The sequence below is a fragment of the Leptopilina heterotoma genome, unplaced genomic scaffold, assembly GCF_015476425.1.
Source record: "Leptopilina heterotoma isolate Lh14 unplaced genomic scaffold, ASM1547642v1 Lhet_73, whole genome shotgun sequence".
NCBI classification, from domain to species: domain Eukaryota; kingdom Metazoa; phylum Arthropoda; class Insecta; order Hymenoptera; family Figitidae; genus Leptopilina; species Leptopilina heterotoma.
Window position 1 is genome coordinate 691,782 of NW_025111169.1, and position 27,724 is coordinate 719,505.

General features: G+C 24.1%; 3 protein-coding genes across 4 annotated transcripts; 2 read left to right on the plus strand and 1 right to left on the minus strand.

The window, feature by feature from the left end:
• Positions 1-966: 966 nt before the first annotated feature.
• LOC122510735 (probable RNA helicase armi) lies at positions 967-13,874 on the plus strand. Its single transcript, XM_043625592.1, has 6 exons — positions 967-1,904; positions 3,804-4,668; positions 6,213-7,060; positions 9,881-10,450; positions 10,530-10,775; positions 13,237-13,874. The coding sequence occupies exons 1-6, from the start codon at positions 1,053-1,055 to the stop codon at positions 13,579-13,581; spliced, it is 3,726 nt and encodes a 1,241-aa protein (XP_043481527.1). The 5' UTR covers positions 967-1,052; the 3' UTR covers positions 13,582-13,874.
• LOC122510736 (eukaryotic translation initiation factor 3 subunit E) lies at positions 13,726-18,643 on the minus strand. 2 transcript variants are annotated; one of them, XM_043625593.1, is made up of 9 exons: positions 18,450-18,643; positions 18,274-18,390; positions 17,991-18,152; positions 17,787-17,909; positions 17,282-17,514; positions 17,053-17,170; positions 16,613-16,824; positions 16,219-16,456; positions 13,726-14,107 (listed from the first exon to the last, which is right to left on the minus strand). In XM_043625593.1, exons 1-9 carry the CDS (start codon positions 18,537-18,539, stop codon positions 14,081-14,083), a joined length of 1,320 nt encoding a protein of 439 aa, XP_043481528.1. In that variant the 5' UTR covers positions 18,540-18,643; the 3' UTR covers positions 13,726-14,080. The 2 variants fall into 2 exon arrangements, with proteins under 2 accessions (XP_043481528.1, XP_043481529.1); XM_043625594.1 differs by having other exon boundaries at positions 14,080-14,107; positions 16,192-16,456; positions 18,450-18,642.
• Positions 18,644-18,968: 325 nt separating this feature from the next.
• LOC122510707 (cap-specific mRNA (nucleoside-2'-O-)-methyltransferase 1) lies at positions 18,969-27,623 on the plus strand. Its single transcript, XM_043625540.1, has 4 exons — positions 18,969-19,232; positions 19,452-19,775; positions 22,501-24,253; positions 27,099-27,623. Exons 2-4 carry the CDS (start codon positions 19,520-19,522, stop codon positions 27,586-27,588), a joined length of 2,499 nt encoding a protein of 832 aa, XP_043481475.1. The 5' UTR covers positions 18,969-19,232; positions 19,452-19,519; the 3' UTR covers positions 27,589-27,623.
• Positions 27,624-27,724: the final 101 nt, after the last annotated feature.

The following is a 27,724-nucleotide window of genomic DNA, read 5'->3' on the forward strand; positions in this document are numbered from 1 at the left end:
TTAACAAATAAAAAAATTATTTCAGAAAATACAAAAAAAAAAATTTTCTGAATTTTAAAAAAATTGTATAAAAAAAAATTTTGTACATATTTTTGAAAATCCTTGTGTCAGATTTCAGGTATTAATGACTGCAATAAACCTGCAAAATTTCAGGACAATCCATCAAAATTTGTCTGAGATAATTTGTACACAATTTCTGTGACATACACACACACACACATACACACACACATACATACACACACACATACATCTGGACATTTGCTCATAATTGAATATACATATGTTCTAGATGAAAATGAGTCCATATAACCTTGTTTTGAAAAATTGAAAATCGTCACCAATGCAAAGCTTCCTCATGAGGAAGCAATATTATTTACTATTGTATTTAAATAATTGAATTCTCGTAGAATTTTCTTTATAAAATTAAAATTAATTATTTTTTTTTGAAATTGATGAAATGAAAGAAATTTCTGAAAAAATGAATTGTAAACAAATAAATTTGAAAATTCTCAAAGAACTTTTTCAAAAATTATTAAAAATAATTTATTTAAAGAAAAATTTTAGTTAAAAATTCTGGAAAATATTAATTGAATTGAAATCATGAAACTTTGAATGTTTTGAAAATTTTAGTTTCTAAGGAAAAATAATAATGATTAAATGTTTATTTAAAAAAGAAGTTATTACAATTAATAAAATTAATAAAAAGAAGAATACAATTAAAGAAAGTCGTAAATAAATGTAATAGAACATTTTTTTTTGAGTATCTAACAATTTTTAGAGTGAATCGCAGAATATTCTTCAGGTTCAGGAAAAAATTCAAAATTTTATCTATAAATCAGGGAATAGTCAGAGAAAAACAAAATTAAATTTTTGTGGCAACGCTGTTTACTGTCTTTACAATACTTAACAATACTTTTTACTGGATTTTATATCTTTTTATTAATAATATTCTTTTTTTCAGTCTACGAATAGTAAACAAACACTCTGTTTAACTTGGAAATAAATTTCTATTATTGTTAAAAGGAGAAGAAAATCAAAAAAAGAAAAACATGTTTTCGGCAGTGACATCGTTTTTCACTAATCTAATGTACAAAAATTATTCACCCATGAATATGGCGGATGTCGATAAAATATTAAAAGATGCCGAAAGAGAAAGTATAGAAACATCCGCGGAGGTGACCGAAGATTTACCCCAACAAATTGGAGAATGTTGCTTCTACGCAACTGGAATTGTTACCGCACTCCGTGAAGAATACGTCCTAATAGATAACAAGTACCTATGTGATATACATCGAGTTGCCACTGAAGTTAAAATTGGCAATAAAGTTCGATATTTAGCCTATCAATTAGATAAAAATAAGGAATTAAAAATACATAAAATAACCGATTTAGCCGATTCAACCTGGGACGATGATGATAATGATGAACAAGTTGTTGAAAATTTGAAAGCTCCCGATCCTATTGTCAAGGGACAAATGATGAATAGAACACTAGTTGGCAAAGTAATGAGACGAGAGGGCAGAATTGTTTTTATTGAACCGCACAATATTACCTTTAATTTGGATAATGTTCGCTCTGAATTTATTCCCATAGCTGGCGATTGGGTGAATATTAGTTCTCTCGTGGAAGTTAGTGCCGACGCTGCCGATTTGAATGGTGAGGTTTTAGAGGTCGATAGTATTTCGCCTTTGAGATCAAATTTACACACGGGAACTATTACCAGATATGATGTGAACACTGGAGTTGGAAATATCGATAGAACAACGATTTTTACGAAAACGGTTTGCGAACCAGGTTACGTTCCATGTGAGGGGGATAAAATTGTCACCGACAGTATTGAAAGTGATCAGGGACCTTTTGCTTGGCGTTCATTGACGATTGTTCCCCTGTCAAATAATAAGGTAAATATTATTTTTCATTTGCAGAGTTGCAATAAATTTAATTTTTTGGTCAATTCTGATTTAGACAGTCTTCGCACTTCTAATTTTTTTAAGTTTTGATACTATTTGGGTACTTTTTCTATATTTCAGACACTAAAAAAATACTATTTCTGATTTTTTTTTTTTTTTTGAGAGTTTCCACTACTTGAAATTCGCTAATACTAGAAATCAAAAACTATTCTCAAAAATTATAATCAAATTCTTTAAAACGATTCAATTATTTTCAAAAAATATTCGAAATTCAATTATTTTCAATATCTATTTATTTCATAAAATTTCGCAGAAGAATTCAATTATTTAAAAATAAATCGCGCAAATCCAAGACCTTCTCATTTTTTTATAAGAATGTAAAAATGATAAAAATCATCCAAAATTCAATTATTTTCATAAATAATCAAATTTCCACAGGAGTTCAATTAATTTAGAAGAGCATTTTCGAAAAAATCAATTATTTCACAAAATTTTTATACAATTCTTCACAATAATTCAAATACTTTCACTAATAATAACATTTTTCATAAAAATTCAATTTTTTAATAAAATTCTAAGTGCAAGAATTGCATTATTTTCATAAATAATAAAACTCATTGAAGAATTTCAATTATTTTTAATACTATTTTAAATTAATTAATCGAAAAATTCAATTATTTTTACAAATAAAGTTTTCTGCAACAATTCAATCATTTAAAAATAAAATTTTCAATTATTTTCATAAATAATAAAATTCTTCTCATGAAGTCAATTATTTTTGAAAATTTTAATAAATTTATTTTCAACTATTCAATTATTTTCAAAAATAATAAAATTCATCGCAGGATTTCAATTATTTTTAATATAATTCTACAGAAATTGCTCCAAAAATATAATTATTCTTAAAAATTTAATTTAAATTTCTCAAAAAAATCAGTTATTTAAAAAAGGTTTTTTTTTTTAATTCTTTGGAACAATTTAATTATTTATAAAAGTATTAGAATTTTTCACAGGAATTCAATTATTTTCAAATATTTTAAATTTTAATAAAATTCTTGCAAAATTCAATTAATTTCATAAATAACAATATTCATCGCAAGAATTCAATTATTTTTAAAAATTCTAACAAAATCGTTCGCAAGAATTCGATTATTTTCTTAAATAAAAAAATGCTTTTTAGGAATTCAATTATTTAAAAAAAAATTAATAAAATGACACACAGACATTTAATTATTCTCAAAAAATTTAATAGAATTTTTGTAAAATTTAATTAATTATTTTTAAAAACTTTTCGCAATTCAATGATTTTCAATATCTATTATTTTCATAAAATTCCCAAACAGAATTCAATTAGGTATTTAAAAAAATTTTTTTTTAAATCTTCGTAAGAATTCAATTTTTTTCGTGAATAATAAAAATTTCTCAGGAATGCAATTATTTAAATTAGAATTTGCATAAAATTACTCGAAAGAAATCAATTATTTAAAAATTTCTGTAAAAATCCTTCGTAAGAATTAAATTATGTTTATATAAATATTTCAATTCTTTCATGAATAATAAAATTCGCTGCAGGAATTCAATTTATTAGCAGGACAAGAAAGAAGTAAATATTTTTAAATGAAAATTAAGAAAAAGTTAGGAAAATTAAATAGAATGGAATTTTTGTCAATTTTGTGAAGTTTCTAATTCGAGGTTTTTTAGTCATCAAGTTTAATTTTTTGATAGCTACTTTTTTTACTACTTTTTCTTAGTTTAAAAGCTATTTTTTGCTACAATTTTGAAATTAATTATCGAGTGTGAAATTAATTAAAGTCATTAAATTAATTTTTTACCATTTTCATTTCCATTTTTTCCATTTTTACTTACATCTATTCTACTTTCTTTCAATAGAATGTAAACAACGAGTCGAATGTATTGAGAAATGATGAGGTGGACAAAAACGAAATGGGCAAGGAAGAGGAATTTGGATTGATAGTGATGAAGAATTTGGAGTTAACACTTGAAATGCACCAGGAAAGGAAAATAGAGGTAAAAATAGAAAACAAAGGATTTCAGAAACAAGAACTGGTGAAATGTTGTTTTTTGTCGAAAAAAATGGAATCACAATTAATTCTACTTTCACCAAATATTAATGATAGAATTATCCTGCGACCGGGTGAGGAAATAACCTACAAATTCCTGTGTAAAAGTAAATTTCTCGGTGTTTCGAGGGAGAAATTTCTCTTTATTTTCGAGCGCGCTAAAGTTATTCGAACATTTCATATCAAAGTTCAACCGAAACAACAAAATGCTCATCAGGGAAATTTTGTGAATGACAGAAGAAAGGATATTGTGGCCAGACAAGATGTTCATGATGACAGTGGTTATATTCATGGAATAAGACCTTGCAAGGCACCAAATTTCATTGCCGTTCGAAGTGGTATTTTCAAAATACCACAAATATGTTGGAGTTTGGTACTGGATGCTGAGAACAATCGACATAGTGCGGCGGAGAAGGAGAATTTAATTGGACATGGCTTGCCTTGCTTGGTGGATTCACTGACAATGCATAACTATAGAAACAAGTTTCATCATCTCTTGTACTTGGAGGAAATTTCTCAAAATATTTTGATGCAACGATACGATATGGATAGTGCTATTCTTGCACATTGCGGTGAATATCTTAGTTTAACCGTTCCTGGACTGGCTGAAAAACGACCGTCACTGATTTGTGGCGATAAGGTTGTTGTCTCCTTCAAGTGGGATTCGTCAAAAGGTGAGATCTGAAAATTAAATTTTTTCACTTACAGAATGATCGCAGAATTAAATAACTAGAAAAACTGGCTATTTAATTTATTATATTTATGTAAATACCAAAAGTTTTTATTTTCAAAAATCAATTTCAATTTTTAAATAATTTCAGATATAAAATTTTTAAAAAAATTTAAATTTAACAAAATTCTTTAAAACAATTCAATTATTTTCAAAAAAAATTTAATAAAATTATTCGCACAAAATTCAATTATTTACAATAAAATTTTAATAAAACTACTCTGAAAAAATTAATCTATTTTTTAAAAAATGTTAATATAATTCGATATAAGAATAGAATTATTTTCAATTCAATTTTAATTAAATTCGTCGAAAAAATGTACAAGAATTCAATTATTTTTATACATATAATGAAATTCTTCAAAGGAATTCAATTATTTTTAATATAAATTTAATAGAATTTCTCGAAAGAATTCAATTATCAGACTTTAATTATTTTCAACACAATTTTAATAAAAATTTTCAAAGGAATTCAATTATTTTCAAAAAATTTGTTAAAATTGTTCGCAGAAATTAAATAATTTTAATAAATAATAAAATTCTTTGCAGGAATTCAATTATTTTTAAAAATAGTAAAATTTTCAGAGACATTCACTTATTTTGAATACAATTTTAAAATTCTTCCAACTAATTAAATTATTTTCGTTTAGTAATAAAATTCTTCGTCGAAATTCAATTATTTTCATAAATAAACAAATTCTTCAAACTAATTCAATTATTTTCGTTTAGTAATAAAATTCTTCGTCGAAATTTAATTCTTTTCATAAATAAAAAAATTCTTCGTAGGAATAATTTAAATCATTTTGTTAAAATAATTTAACAAAAATTTCCAAAAGAATCCAATTATTTAAAAACAATTTTAATAAAATTCTACGTAAACATTTAATTATTTTCATAAATAATGCACAATTTCACAGGAATACAATTATTTAAAATTTTTTTATGCATTTCTTCACCATAATTCAATTATTTTTATAAATAAAAAAAAATTCTTCGTAGAAACTCAATAATTTTTAAAAATTGTTATAAAATTCATCATCGAAATTCAATTATTTTAACAAATAATAAAATTTTTATCAAGAACTAAATTTTTTTTTAATTTTATTAAAATTATTTGTCGAAATTCAATTCTTTTAATAAATAAAAAAATTCTTCATAGAAATTTAATTATTTTTAAAAATTTTATTAAAATTCTCCAATTATTTCAATTATTTTTATAAATTATAAAATTCATTTTCGAAATTCAATTATTCTAAAAAATGATGATTGTACAATATTCTTATAATATAAAATAATGATTTTATCTCTCGGTCATCTTTAATTATTATAAAACATGAAGAAACCGATCATTCCGAGTCGAAGACTCGGAGTGATCGATATCTTCATGTTTTATTGTTATGAAAAAATTTTATTTACAATTTTAAGTAAAATATTTTCTTATTTTTAACTCGGACTAATTTTTGACTTTAAAATTATTTTCTTTTACAGGTAACATGAAATACGAAGGTTTCATTCACAAAGTACGAAGTTGCGAGGTTCTATTAAAATTCAATCCAAAATTCCACGACGACTATAGTGGCGAGGACTGTCAAGTTAGCTTCAAAGGATCAAATAGTACAACAAGACGTTGTCACGACGCTATTAATTTGGCCGTTAATCATCTGGGACAGGAATTTCTCTTTCCAAATAAAGTGACGGAGAAAGCGCCACAATTTCACATTACTGAAATCGAGGAGAGAAATTTAACAAAAACTGAGAATAATCACAAGAGAAATGAGTCGATCTCCTCCAATTGTTCAACTGTGTCCAATGTTGATACTTCTTCATCTGTTGACAGTGAAATCAGATCACCTCCAAGAGTCTCAGTGGTTGAGAGACTTTTTAACACAAAGCCATGTTCCCCTGTTGAAAAGAATGAGCTTGAATTTATCGTTTCAAAGGTGCAATCATCGAATAAATACGACGATGATAATAAGAAGATGAGGAAAAATTTAACGAACGATTGCAAAAAGAATGGCACTAGTGACATGGATAGGCGTTTGGAAAAAGTCGAATCGGAATTAAGAAAACGAAAATTAACGTGGTATAATAAACGTTTGAATATTTATCAAAGAAGAGCGGTGTTAAATATACTCAAAGGTTATGCACGTCCGTTACCTTATGTTATATTCGGCCCACCAGGTACTGGAAAAACGATAACTCTCTGCGAAGCTATTCTTCAGATTCTAACGACGATTTCCAATAGTCGACTCATGATTGCAACGCCGTCGAATAGTTCGGCTAATCTTATTGCTGAACGTTTGTTGGATAGTGGAGTTCTCAAACCCGGCGATATGGTAAATAAATTACTGCTTACTGCTAATAATAAAACAATTACTAAAATACTAATGACTACTAATAACAAATAACACTCATTTATTATAGAAAACGAAACTAACTTTTTCATTTTCAAATAACAACTACAATTTTTGGATAATTACAAATTAAAAATGAAAAATAATTCAGTGAGTATCTAATTACCTAATAAATTATTATGTTCTCAAAGAAATTAAAATAATTCCTCAACACAATTAAATTAGGATTTTCTCAAATTATAATAAAATTCTTCGGATTAATTCAATTATTTTCATAAATGAAAAAATTCTTCGTAGAAATTCAATTATTTTTAATAATTCTATTAAAGTTCAATTAATTTTAAAAATAATAAAATTCCCTACACCAATTGAATTATTTTTATTATAATTTTAATAAAATTCTTCGCAGAAATTCAATTTTTTTCATAAATAAAAATATTCTTTAGTAGAAATTCAATTATTTTTAATAATTCCATTAAAACTCAATTAATTTCAAAAATAATAAAATTCTATGCAGAAATTCAATTATTTTCAAAAATGAAAAAATTCTTAATAGAAATTGAATTATTTTTAGGAATTGTAATAAAATTCTTCACATGAATTAAATTATTTTGGTTATAATTTTAAAAAAATTCTTCGCAAGAATTCAATTATTTTCATAAATAAAAAAATCTTTGGTAGAAATTCAATTATTTTCATAAATAAAAAAAATTTTTGGGTAGAAATTCAATTATTTTTAAAAATTTTATTAAAATTCATTTCAGAAATTCAATAATTTTCATAAACAAAAAAATTCTTTGTAAAAATTCAATTATTAAAAATTCCATTAAAATTCTACGTAAAAATTCAATTCATTTCAAAAATAATAAAATTCACCACATGAATTCAATTACTTTGATTGTAGTTTTAATAAAATTCTACGAAGAAATTCAATTATTTTCAGAAATAAAAAAATTCTTAATAGAAATTCAATTATTTTTAAAATTGTATTAAAATTCTTCACATGAATTCAATTAATTTGATTATAATTTTAAAAAATATTCTTCGCAGGAATTCAATTATTTTCATCATAAATAAAAAAAATTCTTAAGTAGAAATTCAATTATTTTTAAAAATTCTATTAAAATTCTTCGAAAAAATTCAATTAATTTCATAAATACTAAAATTTTCCACATGAATCTAATAATTTTGATTATAATTTTAATAAAATATTTCGCTGGAATGTAATTATTTTCGTAAACAATAAAATCCTTCAGATGAATTTTTCTTATTTTTGTTTGCAAAATATAATTTTTTTTTAAATTTTACTAAAGTTCTTTACATGAATTTTTATAGAATTTTTACGTCCGAGAATAATGAAATTATTAATAAAAACGACACATATTTTACATGAATTCAATTATTTTGAATATAATTTTAATAAAATTTCTTGAGAAGAATTCAATTACTTTAATAAATAATACAATTCTTAACAGGAATTCTACTATTTTTATAAATAATAAAAATCTTCAGGGGAATTTAATTATTTTTAAAAATTGTTACAAAATTCTTTGCAATAATTTCATTATTTTTATAAATAAAAAAATTCTTCTCCGGAATTAAATTATTTTCAAAAATAATAAAATTCTTCAGAGGAATTTAATTATTTTCAAAAATTGTTATAAAATTCTTAGCAATAATTCCATTATTTTTATAAATAAAAAATCCTTAGTTGAAATTCAATTATTTTGAATAAAATTTAAATCAAATTCTTCGCAGGAATTCAATTGTTTTTAAAAATAGTAAATTTTTAATAAAGAATTCAATTATTTTCAATACAGTATTTTAATTATGTTCCAGGAAAGAATTTAATTACATGAATTCAATTACTTTAGTAAAAATAGTAAAATTCTTTAGAGGAATATAATTATTTTCAGAAATTAAGAAGTTCTACATATAAATTGAATTATTTTTAAAAATTTTATTAAAATTTGTGAAAAGAATTCAATTATTTAAATATTCAATTATTCAATAAATTATTTATTTTTGAATTTAAATAATAGAATTCTTGTAGAATTTTATAGTTAAAATTGATTTCAAAAAAAGTTATTAGTTTAAATATTAGATAATTGAATATTAAAAACATTATAGCATGAATTTTTAGAAAAAATTGCATTTTGAAAAGGTTTTCAATTAAAATCTTTCAAACTTTTTACTAACAATTCTGTAGAATTAATTTTTTTAAAAAAAGTTTAATTGAATTTTGTTTTGAAATTATTTGATTATACCTATTTAATTGAAAAATTTCTTAATAATCGAAATTTCTGAATACTTGAATTGAATGTAAATAAATGGATTTGAAAATTCTCATTGAATTTTTTGAAAAATTATTAAAACTAATTGATTTAAAGAAGAATTTTAGTTAGAAATTCTAGAAAATAACTGAAAAAATAACTGAATTAAAATGATAAAACTTATTATGAAACGTGAAGAAAGAAAGAAATCTTACAAGTTGTTGAATTTCAGAAAGGTTTGAATTTGAATCTTTTGAAGAATTTTAATTCCTATGGAAAAATAATAATGATTACATAAATATTTACTTAAAAAAGAAATTATTGATGTTTTCGAATAATTTTACAAAGTAAATCAGAATAATTAAATAATAATAAATTAATTAAATAATAATAATTCTTTAGGATGATAGGAAAAAAGTAAAAATTTTGTCTCAAAATCAGGAAAAAGTCAGGGATAAACAGAATTAAATTTTTCTGATAACCCTGATTAAACAGAAGAACAAAAATAAAAGAAATTCTTTTTCCACAGGTGCGATTGGTGGCCCATCACTATTTGGAAGAGGGTAAAATACCCGAGAGACTAATTCCGTATTGTGCAACCGGCACACTTCAGGAGGAACGAAGTGGCAATCAAATGAAAATTGAAAGCTCAGGTTTCAAGACAAATTGCACGGCGAGTGTTTTGGGTCGACATCGAATAACAATTGGAACTTGTTCGGCTCTGGGAATAATTTACAATATGGGCCTGGCACGTGGACACTTCACTCATGTTCTTATCGATGAAGCGGGTCAAGCGACCGAACCCGAAATCATGATACCATTAACTTTCGTTCACGCCGACACTGGCCAGGTGATTCTTGCTGGTGATCCGATGCAACTTGGTCCCGTTGTACAATGTAAATATGCCACACACTTTGGATTAGGCGAATCATTTCTCTCGCGATTATTGCAACGTTTTCCATACCAAAGAGATCCTCAGGGATTTGAGACTGGTTATGATCCAAGACTGATTACTAAATTATTGATTAATTATCGGAGTTTACCGGAAATTCTTAAACTACCGAATTCATTGTTTTATGATTCGGAATTAATTCCCGAGGTAAGAGACGATATTTTCATTAAAATGTTTGTTGAATTATTTTTCTATTTTGATGTTTTTTTTTGGAAATTATTTTCAGTTATCGAGTGACAAGAGTAATGAGGCAAAACTTTTGAGTAAATTGGCTGCTGATTTACCAGAGAGATCTGGATTACCGCCAGCAATTGTGTTTCATGGTGTGAATGGAAATAATTATCAGTTTCCTGACAGTCCAAGTTGGTACAATCCAGAAGAAGCAACGCAGGTGTATTTTTATCTTTTGAAATTATTCGATAGGGGTCTTTGCGCCGATGACATTGGAATTATCACTCCCTACCAGTCGCAGGTAATTAATAACAAAAATGTTTAATTTAAAATTAATTTAATGAAAATCATCGAAATGTTGCAAAAAATTTTATCAAAAAATTTTATAATAGAATTCCTATGAAGAATTTTATAATTTAGGAAAATAATTGAATTCTCGAGAAGAAATATTTAAAAATTTTTGATAATTCTAATTGAACATTTTTTGAAGAATTTCTTTGAACTTTTTTTTACAAATAATGGAGTTTCTTTAAAAATTTTAATTAAAAATCTTAAAAATAATTGAATTTTATGAACAATTTCTTTCAAGTTTTTAAAATAATCGTTTTTGTTAATAATTGAAATTGAACATTTAATTACTGAATTTTTTTCAAATTTTAGAAAATTAATTACTATTTATAAATATAATTTAATTGTTTCGAAGGATTTATTTAAATTTATTACAATTTTTTCGAAAAATTTAAAAATAAAAAAAAAAGAATTCTTTCATGAAATTTCATTAAAATTGTATTAAAAATAATTGAATTTTTGCAAAGAATTCTACTGTTTAAAAATAAAATTAAATTGTTTTGAAGCATTTATTAAATATTTAGAAAATAATTGAATTCTCTTAGAATATTTTATAACGAATTAAGAAAAAAATTTAATTCTTTCGTGGAATTTTTTTGAAAATAATTTTATTTTTTCAAAGATTTTACCATTTAAAAGAAATTAATTGGATTTGTTCGAAGGATTTATGAAAATTTTAGAAAATAATTCTCTTCGTTTGTGAAATTTTATTAAAATTATGTTTAAAAATAATTGAATTTTTGCGAAGAATTTTATTAATTATAAAAATAATTGAATTATTACGAAGAATCTTATTATTTATGAAAATAATGGAATTCTTGGGAAGAGTTTTACATTTTATAAAAATAATTGAATTCTTTTGATGAATTTTATCAGAATTTTTGAAAATAATTGAATTTAATTAATATTTTAAAAAATAATTGTATTCTATCAAGAAATTTTAGTAAAATTGAATTAAAAATAATAGGATTCCTACGAAGAATTTTATTATTAATGAAAATAATTGAATTCCTTTGAAGAATTTTATTATTTATGAAAATAATTTAATTCTTTCAAGGAATTTTATTATTTATGAAAATAATTTAATTCTTGCAAAGCATTTTATCACAATTTTTAAAAATACTAATTAAATTCTTTTGAAGAATTTCTTTGAATTTTTTTAAAAATAATCTAATTTTTTTAATAATTTCTGTTGACAATTTTGAAAGTAACTGAATTTTATAGAGAATTTCTTTCAAGTTTTTAAAATAATCGCGTTTCTTAGTAATTGCAAATAAACATTTATCTATTTATTGAATTTTCTTAAAATTGTATTGAAAATAATTGAATTCCTGTAAATAATTTTATTATTTATAGAAATAACTTAATTCTAGCGAAAAATTTTACAATTTTTAATAATAATTGAATTGTTTTCAAGAATAAATTTATAAAAATAATTGTATTCTTACGAAGAATGTTATTATTTATGAAAATAATTGAAATTTAACGAAGAATTTTATCAAAATTTTTTAATATAGTTGATTTCTTTAAAGAAATTGTATTTTAAAATTTTGAAAAATTAGTTTTTAAATTCTATAGAAAGAAATTTAATTTTTCAAGAATTTTATTTAAAAATTGACATAATTAAATGTTTATAAAAGAATTGTATCATTTTCTAATTTTTGTAAAATATAATTTAATATTTTACAAGAAATTTCTTAAAATTTTTGAAAATAATTAAATTTTGAAAATAAAATAAATAAATATAAATATAAATAAATATAAATAAATATTTATTTATATATAAATATAAATAAATATATTTATAAATACATTTTATAGATAATTTTAGAAATAATTGAATTGTTGAGATTAAATCACTTTTAGAATTATTTTAATTATTTTTTATATAATTGAATTTTGGAATTACAATTGAAATTTTTTAAGTTTTAAAGAAGATATTTGACTATTTTACAAGAAATTTATTAAACCTTTTGAAAATTAAGGCATTTTCCAGAAAAAAAGATTTTAAATAACCAGAAGGAAATAATTAAATTATTGAAAATAATAGAATTTTTGCAAAGACTTTACTATTTAAAAAGAAATAATTGAATTGTTTCAATGGTTTTATTCAAATTTTAGAAAATAATTGAATTCTCTCGTGAAATTTTATTGAAATTGTATTAAAAATAATTCAAGTCCTGCGAAGAATTTTACTATTTATAAAAATAATTGAATTCTTCCGAAGAATGTTATTATATATGAAAATAATTGAATTCTTGCCAAGAATTATATTAAAATGTTTGAAAATCTAAACAATAATAATTAATTATGTACATAATAAGAATTTAAAAAATTTTGGATTATGAAATTATTCAAAAATAAAAAATTTTGTAACTTAGACTTAGAATAAAGAAAAAATGTTTAAATTTTAGATTCGTCAAATTAAGGATTTGCTACTTGAGATGGAAATGGAATTGCCGAAAGTAGGAAGTGTCGAAGAATTTCAAGGACAAGAACGAAATGTCATTATCCTGTCAACTGTGCGATCAACTTCTGATTATGTCAATGATGACATAAAACACGCACTTGGATTCGTTGCATCGCCTCGACGATTAAATGTCGCAATTACTCGATCTCGAGCTCTATTAATTATAATCGGAAATCCATATCTTTTAAACGAAGATCCATACTGGAGGACTGTTTTAAACTATTGCCTCGAACGAGACTCATACACTGGTTGCAGTATTTCCCGCAGTGTTCCAACTTTTGATCCATAAACATTAGTAATTTTAACAATAATACAAATCATATTCAGACAAGAATTTTCTATTATACAGTAGCAATAATAATGCAAAATCAAACATTTGCCTCTCGTTGTACAGTAAAGGAACAGGTATTTTTTTTTAATGAAACCCAATCTATTTTATTTTGTTTAAATTGAAAATTTTTATTTTTATTCGTTTGTCATTGTTAATTTTTCATTTTTTGTAAATTAATTTTGACTCAAAATGACAACTGTACATTTATACTGAGCAAACAGGCGTTGAAAAATAAAACGATTGTTTCAAGACTTTTGGTGTTTTTTATTACATTTTAACTGTGTTTTTTTTCTCTTAATATCGTGTAAAAAAAGGACTCATCACAAGTAAATATTATTTTCATTATTGATTTTCAATTTTACTGCATTCTCAATCATAGTCTTCTTTTTATAATTCATTTCACTTTTATTTTAAAAAAAGATCGCATCGTATATAAATTGCTGTGCGCTTTTTTTCATTAAAAATCATTCCACGATGGATAACCCTGAAAAAAATGAAAAAATGGAGATTAAAATCTAATTTTTGTATTTACATACCCAAAAAGTTGAGAAGAACAAGAAGAAAAGTGATAAAGACACTTTTTTGGAAAACTCTCTACTGTTAAGAAAATAAAACATTAGAACAAAGAAGTAAGTGGTGCCTCGCGACAAAAAGGCAACAAAAGTTTGGAATTATTTGACTGTTTTTGAATTTGGGGTGAAAATAAAAATCATTTCTCAATTTGGACAAATATTTAAATTTTCATTACGAGGCGTATATTTGAAAACTGAATAAATTTTCGAGATAATATTAGAAGATCAAAATCGAATCTTTAGTGCGGAAAAACGTCAAAAACTAACAAAAACATAAAATACAATTTTTCCGAGAAGGTACCTTTTATAACGAGGCGTCACAAATGAAAAAAAAAATTTAATAAGAAAAAACACTTTAGGAAGCTTATTAGCATATTGTTGTTAGAAAGCATGCAAAATTTGACACCAGTTGCCAAAACGGTATACATATTTTACTATTTAGTATTATACTGCACAATTATTTTACGTTAACATTAACAGGGTTGTCACAAAAATTTACAAATCTTGTTTTTTCCTGATTTCCAGACAAAAATTTTACTTCTTCCCTGACCCTAAAGAATATTTTGATTCACTCCAAAATTGAATTCTCATAAAGACTTTTATCAACAAATATTTCAATAATTGAATTCTTTTCACGAATTTTAATAAATTCTTAAGAATAATTGTATTTTTCGAGGAATTTAATTAAAATTGTATTAAAACTGATGTTTTATAATAATTTAAATGTTTATAAACTTTTCAAAAAAAAATTAAATTATTTACAAAATTTCTAATAAAATCCTTCTTAAGAATAAATTCAATTATTATTTTCATACATAATAAAATTCATCGCAGGATTTAAATTATTTTTTATACAATTTTAAATAAATTTCTCGAAAAATGGAATAATTTTCAAAAAGTTTAGGAAAATTTTTACAAGAATTCAATTACTTTTCACAAATAAAAAAATTCTTGGCTGCAATTCGAATATTTTCAAAATCTACTATTTTAATAAAATTTCTCAAAAGAATTCAGTTATTAAAAAAAAATATAATAATGTTCTTTGCAAGAATTCAATAATAACATTTTTCAAAATTCTCTTTATAAATAATAAAATTCTTCTCTAAAATTCAATTATTTTCAAAAAATTTTATTAAAATTTCTTTTTAAATAATTGAATTCTTTTGGAAAGAATTTATTTAAAAAGAATTTAATTAAATTTTTTGAAAATAATTGAATTTTGAAATTTGAAAAATTTTTGCACATAATTGAATTTCTGGGAAGAATTTTTATTACTTTTGAAAGTAATTGAATTTCTGCAATTATTTGTAACTTCTCCAAAATTCATTTTTTACAGTGTTTTTGACTAAAATTTTTGTAAAAATCCACTATTTTGAAAAATTAATTAAATATGTAATAAAAAATTTAATTAATTTCAGAAGAATTTTAATATTAAAATTTTTAAAAAATCTAATTTCTTTAAAATTTTTATTTATATTCATTGAAAATTGAAATTTTATAAAATTTCCAATTAAAACCATTTGAAGTTCATCTATTTCTGAATATTGTAAACGCAACTCTTTTAAAATTAATTAATTTTGAAATTTTAATAGAAATGAATGAATTAATTTTGAAATATTAAAGTGAAATAATTATTCATTACATAATTTATTTAAGTAATAATTAAATGATAGTTGTACCAGTACTTTTAATAAAAATTCCTGACATTTCCCTAATTTCACTGACTTTTTCTTGAATTTCCTGACCTGTAGCAACCCTGTTATACTACAATTATTTTACATTACCATTTAATAATTATAATTTTCTGTAATGACTTTAAAATTATTTTTTATTCACACTTGAATTAGATTACAACTGGAATAGGAAATTCATTAAAAAATGGAAATAATTTCTAATGAAAACACTTGATACGTAAATATTTACTTTTGTTTTTGTCTCATTTGATAAAAATTGAATAGGCAACTGATGAGTTTAAAAATTTAAGACAAATACTGACCTTTTGTTAGTGCCACATCATACTTACTGTATCTGGATTCTTGGCTTTGAGTTTTCGTTCAATTAAACTTTCCAAAGCTTCACTTCTGACACTGAGTGTCTCAATTTTTTCGATCAATTGCTGATAGGGTGACGCTGGCTGTGCACCCATTACAACATGTCCTAATTTACTGTCAATCTTAGCATCGAGTCTTGCATTTCGAATTAAATTAACAATCCAACATTCTGCAATGTCTGCCTTCATGTTAAGCTTCTCGGCAAGCATTCTGCAAATGAAGAAATAAATTATTTCCTCTCATTGAGTTTGTTGAAAATTAATTTGCATCACAAATTATACAATTAATTTGTATAATATAAATATAAAAATATTTATATTTATAATATATATAAAAAATTGGAGATATAAATGCAAGTATACGCACTCAATACTGATACATTGATGTATTCGACAGAATGTTTCGAAGATTAACAATCTCGCATTTTCGACAAATTCATTGGGCAGTCCAATTAGGAAGAAATCGTTACAGACAACAGTTTGACACTCCTGTAATTTTTGTCGGGCTCCATCAAAGTCAAAGTTGACGTACAAATGTTCCAAAAATTCTGTAATTGGGTCGCGATACGTGTATGATTCCTAAAATTAAATGGAAAATTAATTTGAAATTTGAGAATAATTTTATTTCAACCCTAAGCGGAATTAAATTAGTGAAAATTTCGAATAGGAAGGAAAAAAATAACTTTTAGTGTCAGAAATCTAAATAGAGAAATAGTAGCAAATAGTAGGTTTTAGTAGATAAGTACGAAATCTACAGGCTTAATTAATAATTAATAATTAATAAACCCAAATAAGAATTAAATTTACCTGTTGAATGACTTTAACGAGATCCTTCAATGTGTTTCTTCTCAAACGATTTACAATCACTGCTGCCGCCAAATAACGTAATATATGAGGACAAGTGGTTTGAATAGCGTTCAAGTAACTAAAAGTAATTGAAGAAATATTATATTTGGAAAATAGTGATTGTTTTATATTCTATTATTTCGTGTTTTTAAGGGAAATATTTCCTTTTCAAGAATAAAAAAAAACTTACTGTGGTCGATAGAGGAACATTTCAATAATGAAATCCCTGCCTTTTTCATGATTGAAAAATACAAAAAGACTCCAATGAATCAACCACGTGCGTTGTTGAAGAATTTCCAGTGAATTTCCAATGACATTGCTGTCAATGTACTCTCGTATTTTGTTTATATCATCCAACGCATGGTTCCAATTTTGTATGAGAATTTCAGACGCCAATTTACCCCAAAGTGCTTTCAAGTAGTTCTATAAAATATAAATCGTTATATTCCAGTGATTATTTAGCACAGTTTGAAGTTATTTTTTGTTTGTTTCATAAAAATAAATTAATTCTTCCCAAGAATGTTATTATTCATGAGAATAATTAAATTGTTTTAAAGAATTTTTGAAAATAATTAAATGCTTTGAAAGAATTTTATTAAAATTTTTGAAAATAATTGAATTGAATCGAAAGTTTTTATTAAAATTCATTTTTTTTTCTTTTTAATTGTTTAAATATTAAATTAAAAATTCTTTACCTTGTCCGAGGGTGGCATAATCAAGACGTAGAAATACAAGTATGTCGATGACATCGAATAATTTCCACACTCGTAACAAAATTTCGCTAGCTTAAAAAAGTCGTCCATCATTTCCATTTTAAACTAAGAGAAAGAGAAACAAATTTAAAATTAATTATTTGACTCCTAATTGAGAAGACATAGAAAAAAATTCTTAATTCTTACATTATGCTCTTGAGTCAGGAAATTAATGAGTGTTTTCGAATCACGTATACCCTCCATTTTTTTCATAATATCTTCATTTTGCAATATTTGTGCAACCACCGAAACATTATTTTGATAAAGTGCCAGTTCTTGTAAGACATTAGCACGTCGTGATTTTAGTTCCTGTATGGGAAAAAAAAATTATAAGTGTCAATTAAATTTCTCACTATATGCAAAAAATGCGGCTTTCTGATCCGCATTGCGGCCGCATAATAAAGTTTATAGGTTAAGGTGTACGACTTACAGCAGGAACCTCAATATCTGGATACAATTGTTTCCTGATATCAATAACATAATCAATCATGTTTGTTTTACTGAGAATATCCAATTTAACAAGGAGCAACTCATTTTCTTCATAAATCTGTAAAAATATATGTTATATGCCACATGGAGTAAAACATCAGTCAATCTTCAACATACCTCCCTTGCAGTCAAGAATTCCAATAGAGGAAATACCAAATGGCGATCCAAATTCTGTCCCACAAGCGTTGTTAAATCGTATTTTGCCATTTTTGTATAAAGTATAACTAAATTTTATATATTTTTAAATAAAAAAAGACAAAAATGCTTCTCTCACTCTCATGGAGGTTAGAGAGAAACAAGCAAAGTGAAGTTAGCACCAGGTAACTTGTTACAGTTAGGCCAACTGTATTTTTTCCGTTTGACAGTCAAGTAGCATGGCTGCCAATAACAAAGTTACCTTATTCTTTTTTTCCATAAAAATTTACAATTTTTAAATATTTTTAAACTAAATTGTAGGTATTTTATATTAAATTATAGAAAAATGTTTGTTAAATTTGTTACTTTTCTGTCTAATTATTATTATTGTTATACTTCTTCCCGTTGGTGATTTAAAAGTACCGCCAATTGTTACGTACGGAGTTACGTTATTTACCGGCGGAACCGTAAGTTCCGTGAGTATAACAAAATTTTGACGCCATTTTGGTAACAAAAATCCATGTTTTTATCAGTTTTTATGGACGATGGAATTGGTGGAATGTCTCTATGTTGTGCAATAATTTTATTGTTTATTAATAATAGTGATTTAAAATGCTCCACGAATTTGTAAATTCATAAATACCACACTCCCCAACACCTATTGCAGTGAATGTCGACAAAGACGGGCGTTTAAAAATTCTACATGAAAAACTTATTTGTCGCGACTTCGCGAGATTGTTGAGGTTAACTCTGTGTTTGCAACGGGTGAGAAGTTTTTATTTAAAAATGACGATTTAAAAATAAACATTCTGTTCTATTCTCCTTCACGAATAATCGAAATCGAAACATATACATTGATGTTTCTTTCAACTGAACGAAAAGAGTTTCTTGAGAAAAAGATTTCTGTGTGAATAAATATATATATGTATATAAGTATTTGCGCGCAATTAGAAAATAGTTGATGTTTATGTTTTGTTCTCACAGCCAGTAATGCCATAAGTGGAATTAACCATCGAATTTCGAGGAAACTTCAAAAGAAACACTTGAGAAAAATGAGTGTTTTTAAATCTGACCCATCATCCTCGGAGGATGAATCGCAGGAGGAGCGAGTTCACTTTAAAATGAGCAATAAAAGATCTTTCAGTTATATTGACACTGAAGATTCTGAGAGTGAGCCGAAGAAAATGCATCGCAATGGTGTGTTTTCCTCTCGTAAATTTGTTTCTGGACATTCTGCTGACGATGGAGAAGACGAAATGATACATTTTACCGGCAATAACCATATGCGATTGCAGTGTAAACCTAGTGGTAAATTTTTAATGAGAATCATTCTTTCTATTAGCCATTATAATTCTATTATAGATCAGGCTTTGCATTCGTCTAATAATACCTATTATTTACTACTTTTTTTTACGATTTTCTACTATTTGAATTATTTTAATAGATATTTTGACAATTCAAAAGAAATTCATTGTGAGAATTCAATTATTTTTTGATAAATAATAAAATTCTTCTAAGGATTTCAATTCTTTTTAATATGAATTCCTCGAAAAATGTAATTAAAAATTTTATTAAAATTCTTGAAAAGAATTCAATTATCTTCAAAAGTTTTGATACAATTTTTTAAAAGAATTCAAGTTTAAGAAATAATTAACTATTCTGTCAATTAGTTATTTTTGTATTTAAATAATTTAATTGTTGTTAAACTGTGATAATAATTTAAATATTTATTTTAATTACAAGTTTTGAACGTTCAAATGAACGAAATATTACTTATTAAAAGTATTTGGAGAACTTACTGATTGCAATAAAAGTTAAAAACTTAAATTTTACGTTTAGAAACTTACAAAAATTACAAAAGTAATTTTTTTTATACTGACGCAAAATAATTGTAATAAACATTTATTTTGAACTAAAAAATAAAAAAGAATCGTTCTTTTAAACATTTAGAACATTAGGAACATTAGAATTAAAGTTGTTACCAGGATAAGAAAAAAAGCAAATATTTTTTATGGAAATTAGGAAAACAGTGAAATGTAGAATCAAATTTTTATCATTTTTGTGAATCAGGTAAAATGAGTTTTTTTTATAGTTGACAATTTTAATTTATCGATAGCTACTTTTTATTTACTATTTTCTTCAATCTTACAGCTACTTTTTTTAAAATTAATTATCCAGTGCGAAGTCTATTAAATGTAATATTTCCGAAATGTTTCCTTTAAAATTATAAACTTTAGATTTAATATAATTTACAGGTTTGCCACAGATCAGGAAAAAGCCAGGTTAATTTCATCAAAAGTACTGGCATAATATTCAATTTCTAGGATTCATAAGAAAATACTGAATTTTGTTCTCCAGCAGCTTTTAAAAATATTGAATAGATTTAATTTAATCTTCTATTTAATTCTTTCTATTTCTATAACAATAGTTGAAGTTTACGAAAAGTCCCGTAAAAATTTCAATTATCTTTATCAATAATCAAATTCTTCTTCGAAATTCAATTATTTTAAAAAATTATCCTCAATTCAATTATTTTCAATGTTTATTATTTTAATAGAATTTTCCAAATAAATTCAATTATTTAAAAAAAAGTTTTAATAAAATTCTACCTAAAAATTTAATTATTTTCACAAAAAATAATGTAAATTTCATAGAAATTCAATTATTTTTAACAATTTTATTAAACTTCTTCGCAATCATTTATAAAACATTCAATTATTTAATAAATTATTTATTTTTGTATTTAAGTAATTGAATTCTAGTAAAATTTTCTAATAAAAATTGATTAAAAATGAATTTCAATTAAAATTTTAGATAATAATTGAATATTAAAAGCATTATAGCATGACTTTTTAGAAAAAATTGAATTTTGAAAAGGGAAATTTGCTAATTTTCATACTTTTAACTAATGTAGAATTAATTTTTTTGAAAAAGTTTATTTGACTTTTTTTTGAAATTATTGGAAGTTTTCATTTTCTTATAATATATTTAATTGAAGAATTTCCGAATAATCGATTTATTATTTATGAAAGGTAATTGAATTCTTACAACATATTTTATTTTATATTTTTTTTAAATAATTGAATTCTTTTGAGAAATTTTATAAAAATATTAGATTTTGAAAATGTTTGAATTTCAACGAAGAACTTCATTATTTATGAAATATAATTGAATTCTTGCAAAAAATTTTACAAATCTTTTTGAAAGTAATTACATGTTTCAAGAAATTTATTTAAAATAATTTAAATTGTGTGAAAAATGTTATTATTTAGAAAAATAATTGAATTTATACAAGGAATTTTATTACATTTTTAAAAAATAATTGAAATCCTGTGAAGAATTTTATTACTTATGAAAATAATTGAATTCTTGCAATGAATTTTATTACATATTTTTTAAATAATTGAAATCCTGTGAAAAATTTTTTTACTTGTAAAAATAATTTTATTACATTTTTTTAAATAGTTGAATTCGTGTGGAAAATTTTATTACTTGTAAAAATAATTGAATTCTTGCGAAGGATTTTATTAGAATTTTTGTAAATAATTTAATTTTTTTTTGGAAAAGTTTCTGGAAATCGAAATTATTATAAGTTGTTAATTTTAAATGGCTTGAATTTGACATTTTTGAAAATCTTCAATCCTATGGAAAAATAATAATTAAATACTTATTTTAAAATGAAGTTATTGAGGTTTTCTAATAATTTTACAATTAAATTTAATGAACCTAAGAGAACAGTTTTTTGAGAGTGAATCAGAATTTTCTGTAGAGTCAGGGAAAAAGTGAAATTTTTTTCTGAAAATCAGGGAAAATTAAAATTAAATTTTTGTGGCAACCCTGTCAATATAATTCTGCAATATTTAATAATAAATTGTAGATTTAATATAATTCAACAATATTTAATAATAAATTTTAGATTCAATATAATTTTGCAATATTTAATAATAAATTTTAGATTCAATATAATTCGACAATATTTAATAATAAATTTTAGATTTAATATAATTCTACAATATTTAATAATAAATTTCAGATTCAATCGGATCAAAATTGATGAGACAAATGGGATGGGATGGAAAAGGTTTAGGTAAGGATGGTAAGGGAAGAATAGAGCCAGTACAAGCTTCAAAGCAACGTGGCTTCCGTGGTCTTGGATTTCGCATTGAAGAATTGGAGAAGGCACACGAAAAATTCAATCCCGACGATGAAACTGTCAAAGTTGAGGAAGACATTGACTGGTTAATAAATGATTTATACGAGGAACCGTATATTGACGACGATTGGATGACACTGGGTCCGAGTAAATTAACAATAGACGACGAGACAGAATTTTGCGATCCCTTCACTGTGAGTAATGTCATTAATTCAAAGAGTGTTTTTGATAGACTCGATAAACTTGAAATGCGTGACGCTCGTACACGTTCGAATCCATACGAGACAATTCGCAGTGCATTCTTCATAAATCGAGCGGCTGTTAAAATGGCAAATATGGATAAAGCCTGTAATTTTATGTTCACAAGACCGGAGAATTTAAAGTCAGATGAATTACTCTATTTTGCGGATGTTTGCGCTGGACCCGGTGGTTTCAGTGAATACGTTCTCTATCGAAAGAAATGGAAGGCAAAGGGTTTTGGTTTTACATTGAGAAGGGAGAATGATTTTAAAATTGATGATTTTACCGCCGGTCCTTGTGAGACTTTTCATCCGTACTATGGACCAAGGGAGGATGGCGATGTTTTCTGGCCGGAGAATCAAATTGCGTTGAAAAAATTAATAATGAGGCAGACTAAGGGGAAGGGGGTGCATTTTATGATGTCGGATGGTGGTTTTTCAGTGGAGGGTCAAGAGAATATACAGGAGATATTGTCGAAGCAATTGTATCTTTGTCAGTGTTTGGTGGCATTGATGATTGTCCGCGATGGTGGGCATTTTGTGACAAAACTTTTTGACATTTTTACGCCATTTAGCGCTGGCCTCGTGTTTCTCATGTATCGTTGTTTCGACGAGGTGTCAATATTCAAGCCAAATACATCGAGACCCGCAAATTCGGAGCGCTATTTGATTTGTAAAGGAAAACGTCCCAATACGCAGAGAGTGTTGGATTATCTTTTCACTGTAAATACAATTCTTCAGAAACGTGATAAATCCAAAGATGTTACACATTTAGTACCATTGGAAATATTGAAGACGGATAATAAATTTTTTGATTATTTAAAAGCGTCGAATGATGAGATTGGAAGGCGGCAAATTGTTGGATTGTTGAAAATTGCGCATTACGCGCAGGAGAAGACATTGATTGAGGAGAGACAGGGGGATATGAGGAAACTTTGTCTTACTCATTGGGAATTGGAGGATAAAATGCGAAGTGTGCCGAGAAAAATGAAACCACATGAGAAAATAAGTAAATTATTGGATGGTTATTTGGATTTGTTGAAGAAGGATTTTAATTCGGCGAAGAAATTCATTCAGGAGAATATTCAGAATACGGTTTTGAATTCTCCACTCGATTGGTATTGTATGCCATGTGCCTCGACAATTAATGCGACTGACGAGAAGAAGGCAACATTTTATTTGGGTTTGGGACGAGCGCAAGTATTTCGTTTTGTTCAAAATGTTTGGGAACGTGTGGATAATGTTTATTTGCCAGCCGATACGCTCGTCTATGCCGAGGCTGTTATGGAGTATCGAAAAACGGGAAGACACCAAAGAAAAGCGGAGAGACTGCATATTATCGACGGCTACATGCTTGGTGGCGAAAACATCAGTAAAGAATACTTATTAGACAGGTAAATTTTAAAAAATTTCCATTCCGTTTTGATAAATAGTTAATAAAATTCTTTGAAACAATCTAATTATTTTCAAAAATTTAAATAAAATTCTTGGTAAGAATTCAATTATTTTCAGTAATAAAATTGTTTCTAGAAATTCAATTCTTTTCAATACAATTTTAATAAAATTTCTCGAAAGAATTCAATTAAATTAAAAAATTTTTTTTTTACAATTCTTTATAGAAATTCTGTTATTTTCAACATAATTTTAACTTGACTCCTAGAAAAAATTCAATTATTTTCTAAAATTTTAACTGAAATTCATTTTTAAACCAATTTTTATTAGAAAATTGTACGGGAATTCAATTATTTAAATACAAAATTAAATGTTTCTTCAAATTTAATTCTAACAAAGAATTTTACAAACAAATATTTACATAATTGAATTCTTCTGACAAATTTTAATAAAATTTTTAAAAAATAATTGAATTTCTGCGAAGAATTTTAATAACATTCTTAAAAATAATTGAATTTCTACAAAGAATTTTTTTATTTATAAAAATAATGAAATTATTGCGAAGAATTTTAATAAAATTTTTAAAAACAATTGAATTTCTACGAAGAATTTTATTATTTATTAAAATAATTGAATTCCTGCAAAGAATTTTATTGAAATTATAATCAAAATAATTGAATTCATTTAAAGAACTTTATTATTTATAGAAATAATTGAATTCATGTGAAGAATTTTGTTATTTATGAAAATAATTGAATTTCTGTGAAATTTGTATTATTTATAATAATAAATATTTTATGAAATATACAAATTTCGTAAAATTTATTTATTATAATATTAAATTATTTTCAAAACATTTGTCGTGAAAGAATTTTGTTATTTTTAAAAATTTTAATGAATTTCTTCGAAATAATTCAATTATTTTGAAAAATTTTCATAAAATTTTTGGCAAGAATTCAATTATTTTAGTAAATAATAAAATTCTTTCAAAAATTCAATTCTTTTAAAAAATAATATAATTTTTGGTAAGAATTTAATTATTTTCAATACAATTTAAATGATATTTCTAGAAAAAAAATCCAATATTGTTGAAAATTTTTATAAAATTCGAAAGAATTCAATTGATTTCATAAATAATTAAATTCTTTGGAGAAAATCAATTATTTTCAATACAATTTCAATTTTTCTTGATGAAATACTATTATTTTATTATTATCAAAAATGTTAATAAAATATGTTCATATTAAAATTATTTCAAATACATTTTTAATTGAATTTTTCGAAAGAATTTTATTATTTTCAAAAGTTTTAATGAAATTCACTACTTAAATAAATAAATAAATAACATTAAATTTTTTAAAGAAATTCAATTATGTTTATAAATAATAAAATTCTTTAAATGAATTGAAATGTTTTCAATATAATTTTAATAAAATATTCTGCACAGAAATTCAATTATTTTCATAAACAATACAATTTTTCAGTGAAATTCAATTATTTTCAAAAATTTTTATAAAATTCTTTTATAAGAATTCAATTATTTTCAATACGATTTAAATAACGTAGAAATCCTCGAAAGATTGTAATTGTTAACAAAAATTTCAATGAAATTCCTTGAGAGAATTAAATTAAATTTAATTAAATTTTCAAAAATTGTGATAAATATTTTTAGAAAAATCCAATTAATTTCAATACAATTTGAATTTAATTTCTCGAAAGAATGTAATTATTTTCAAAAGTTTTTAATAAAATACTTTAAAAATTAAGATTTTTAATTTGAAACAATTGTTTTTTCAATATCTACTATTTTAATAAAATTTTCCAAAACAATTCAATTATTAAAAAAAATTCTACGCAAATACTTAATTATTTTCATAAAATAATAAAAATTTCACAGTAATTCATTTTTTACAAATTTTTTATAAATTTCTTCGCAATAATTCAATTATTTTCGTACATAATAAAATTCTTTTTAGGAACTCAATTATTTTTATAAATAATAAAACTCATTGTAGAATTTCAATTATTTTTATAACAATTTTAATCGAATTTCTCGGAAAATGTAATTATTTAAAAATTTTATTGATAAAATTCTTTTTGATAATTGAATTTTAAGAAACAATGAATTATTCAATAAACAATTTATTTTTGGATTTAAATAATTGAATTCTAGTAGAATTTTCTAATAAAAATTGATTTAAAATTGAGTTTCATTTAAAATTTTAGATAATAATTGAATATTAAAAGCAATATAACGTGAATTTGTAAAAATAATTGAATTTTGAAATTAATTTTTTTGAAAATTTAATTGAATTTTTTTAATATATTATTTTATGTTTTTATTTTCTAATATTTATTTAATTGAAGAATTTACGAATAATTGAAATTTCGTAAAATTAAATATTGTAAACAAATGTATTTGATAATTGTGAAAGAACTGTTTCGAAAATTATTAAAAATAATAATCGATTTGAAGAAGAATTTTAGTTAAAAATTCTTGTAAATAATAATTGAATTGTAAATGATTTTATCACTTCGTTATCTTTTAATTATTATAAAACATGAAGAAATCGATCACTCCGAGTCGAAGACTCGGAGTTATCAATATCTTCATGTTTTATAGTTATGAAAAAATTTAATTTATAGTTTTATGTAAAATGTTTTTTATTTGACTCGGACTGGTTATATTTTTGTCAGTAATTGATCCATAAATGGTCCGTAATTTTTCATTTTTGGTCCGTAAAGTCCGTTTTTTTAAATACTTTCACTGGTTCGAGCCTTGAAATTATCAACAGACACTGCGATTTATAACGATTATTATTAATAGATGTTTATATCGATTTTTAGGCACAGAATGTTGGCAACATTTTGCGAAGCACTCTGGAAACCACACGGACAAGAATGTCGAATATTCATGAAAGATTTACATTTGGTCGATGAGCATTTAGAGGATAAATTGAAATTGATCACCTGTCAGATGAAAACTGGACCGCAGGCTGACGTTTATTATCCATTGAGAAATTCACAGGACTACAATTCCGAGGAGGATGACAATGAACGTTCGTATTTTAAACCACAAAGTTTGTTATTTATGAAAGTGACTGCAGATCATTGGGCACGTCACAAGAGTACAAAAAATGATTCAATCTACATTTACGATATTAAAAATAGAAAATCCTTCTACGAATTTGATCGTCCGGCAAGTGCAAATGCTACTTGTGTAAAGACATTTAATAGCATGATGGTTTGGGATTGGCCTCAATGTAATACCATCACAATGGATTTCATTATGAAATACATTAGAAAAGCACTTGTTAAAACGAATTTTAGCACTTAGATCTTTTTTTCTTTAGTTTAGTTTTTAAACTAAAACGTCGTATTTCCTTTGAAAGTATATACAAGAAAAATATAATTTTTGTTGTTTGAGATAAAAAAAAATAGATTCTACATAAAAGAGTGAGAGAGAGAGATAG

What these genes read in the sequence shown, in the direction of transcription:
- LOC122510735 (XM_043625592.1), top strand. Translation starts at nt 1,053, where the DNA reads ATGTTTTCGGCAGTGACATCGTTTTTCACTAATCTAATGTACAAAAAT. An exon ending in TTCTCAAACCCGGCGATATG is followed by an intron (nt 7,061 to 9,880) that starts GTAAATAAATTA and finishes CTTTTTCCACAG; the next exon opens with GTGCGATTGGTGGCCCATCA. An exon ending in TCACTCCCTACCAGTCGCAG is followed by an intron (nt 10,776 to 13,236) that starts GTAATTAATAAC and finishes TTTAAATTTTAG; the next exon opens with ATTCGTCAAATTAAGGATTT.
- LOC122510736 (XM_043625593.1), bottom strand. Translation starts at nt 18,539, where the DNA reads ATGGCAAAATACGATTTAACAACGCTTGTGGGACAGAATTTGGATCGC. An exon ending in AATTCTTGACTGCAAGGGAG is followed by an intron (nt 18,391 to 18,449) that starts GTATGTTGAAGA and finishes ATATTTTTACAG; the next exon opens with ATTTATGAAGAAAATGAGTT. An exon ending in CAGATATTGAGGTTCCTGCT is followed by an intron (nt 18,153 to 18,273) that starts GTAAGTCGTACA and finishes TTTCCCATACAG; the next exon opens with GAACTAAAATCACGACGTGC.
- LOC122510707 (XM_043625540.1), top strand. Translation starts at nt 19,520, where the DNA reads ATGAGTGTTTTTAAATCTGACCCATCATCCTCGGAGGATGAATCGCAG. An exon ending in ATTGCAGTGTAAACCTAGTG is followed by an intron (nt 19,776 to 22,500) that starts GTAAATTTTTAA and finishes AATAAATTTCAG; the next exon opens with ATTCAATCGGATCAAAATTG. An exon ending in AAAGAATACTTATTAGACAG is followed by an intron (nt 24,254 to 27,098) that starts GTAAATTTTAAA and finishes ATCGATTTTTAG; the next exon opens with GCACAGAATGTTGGCAACAT.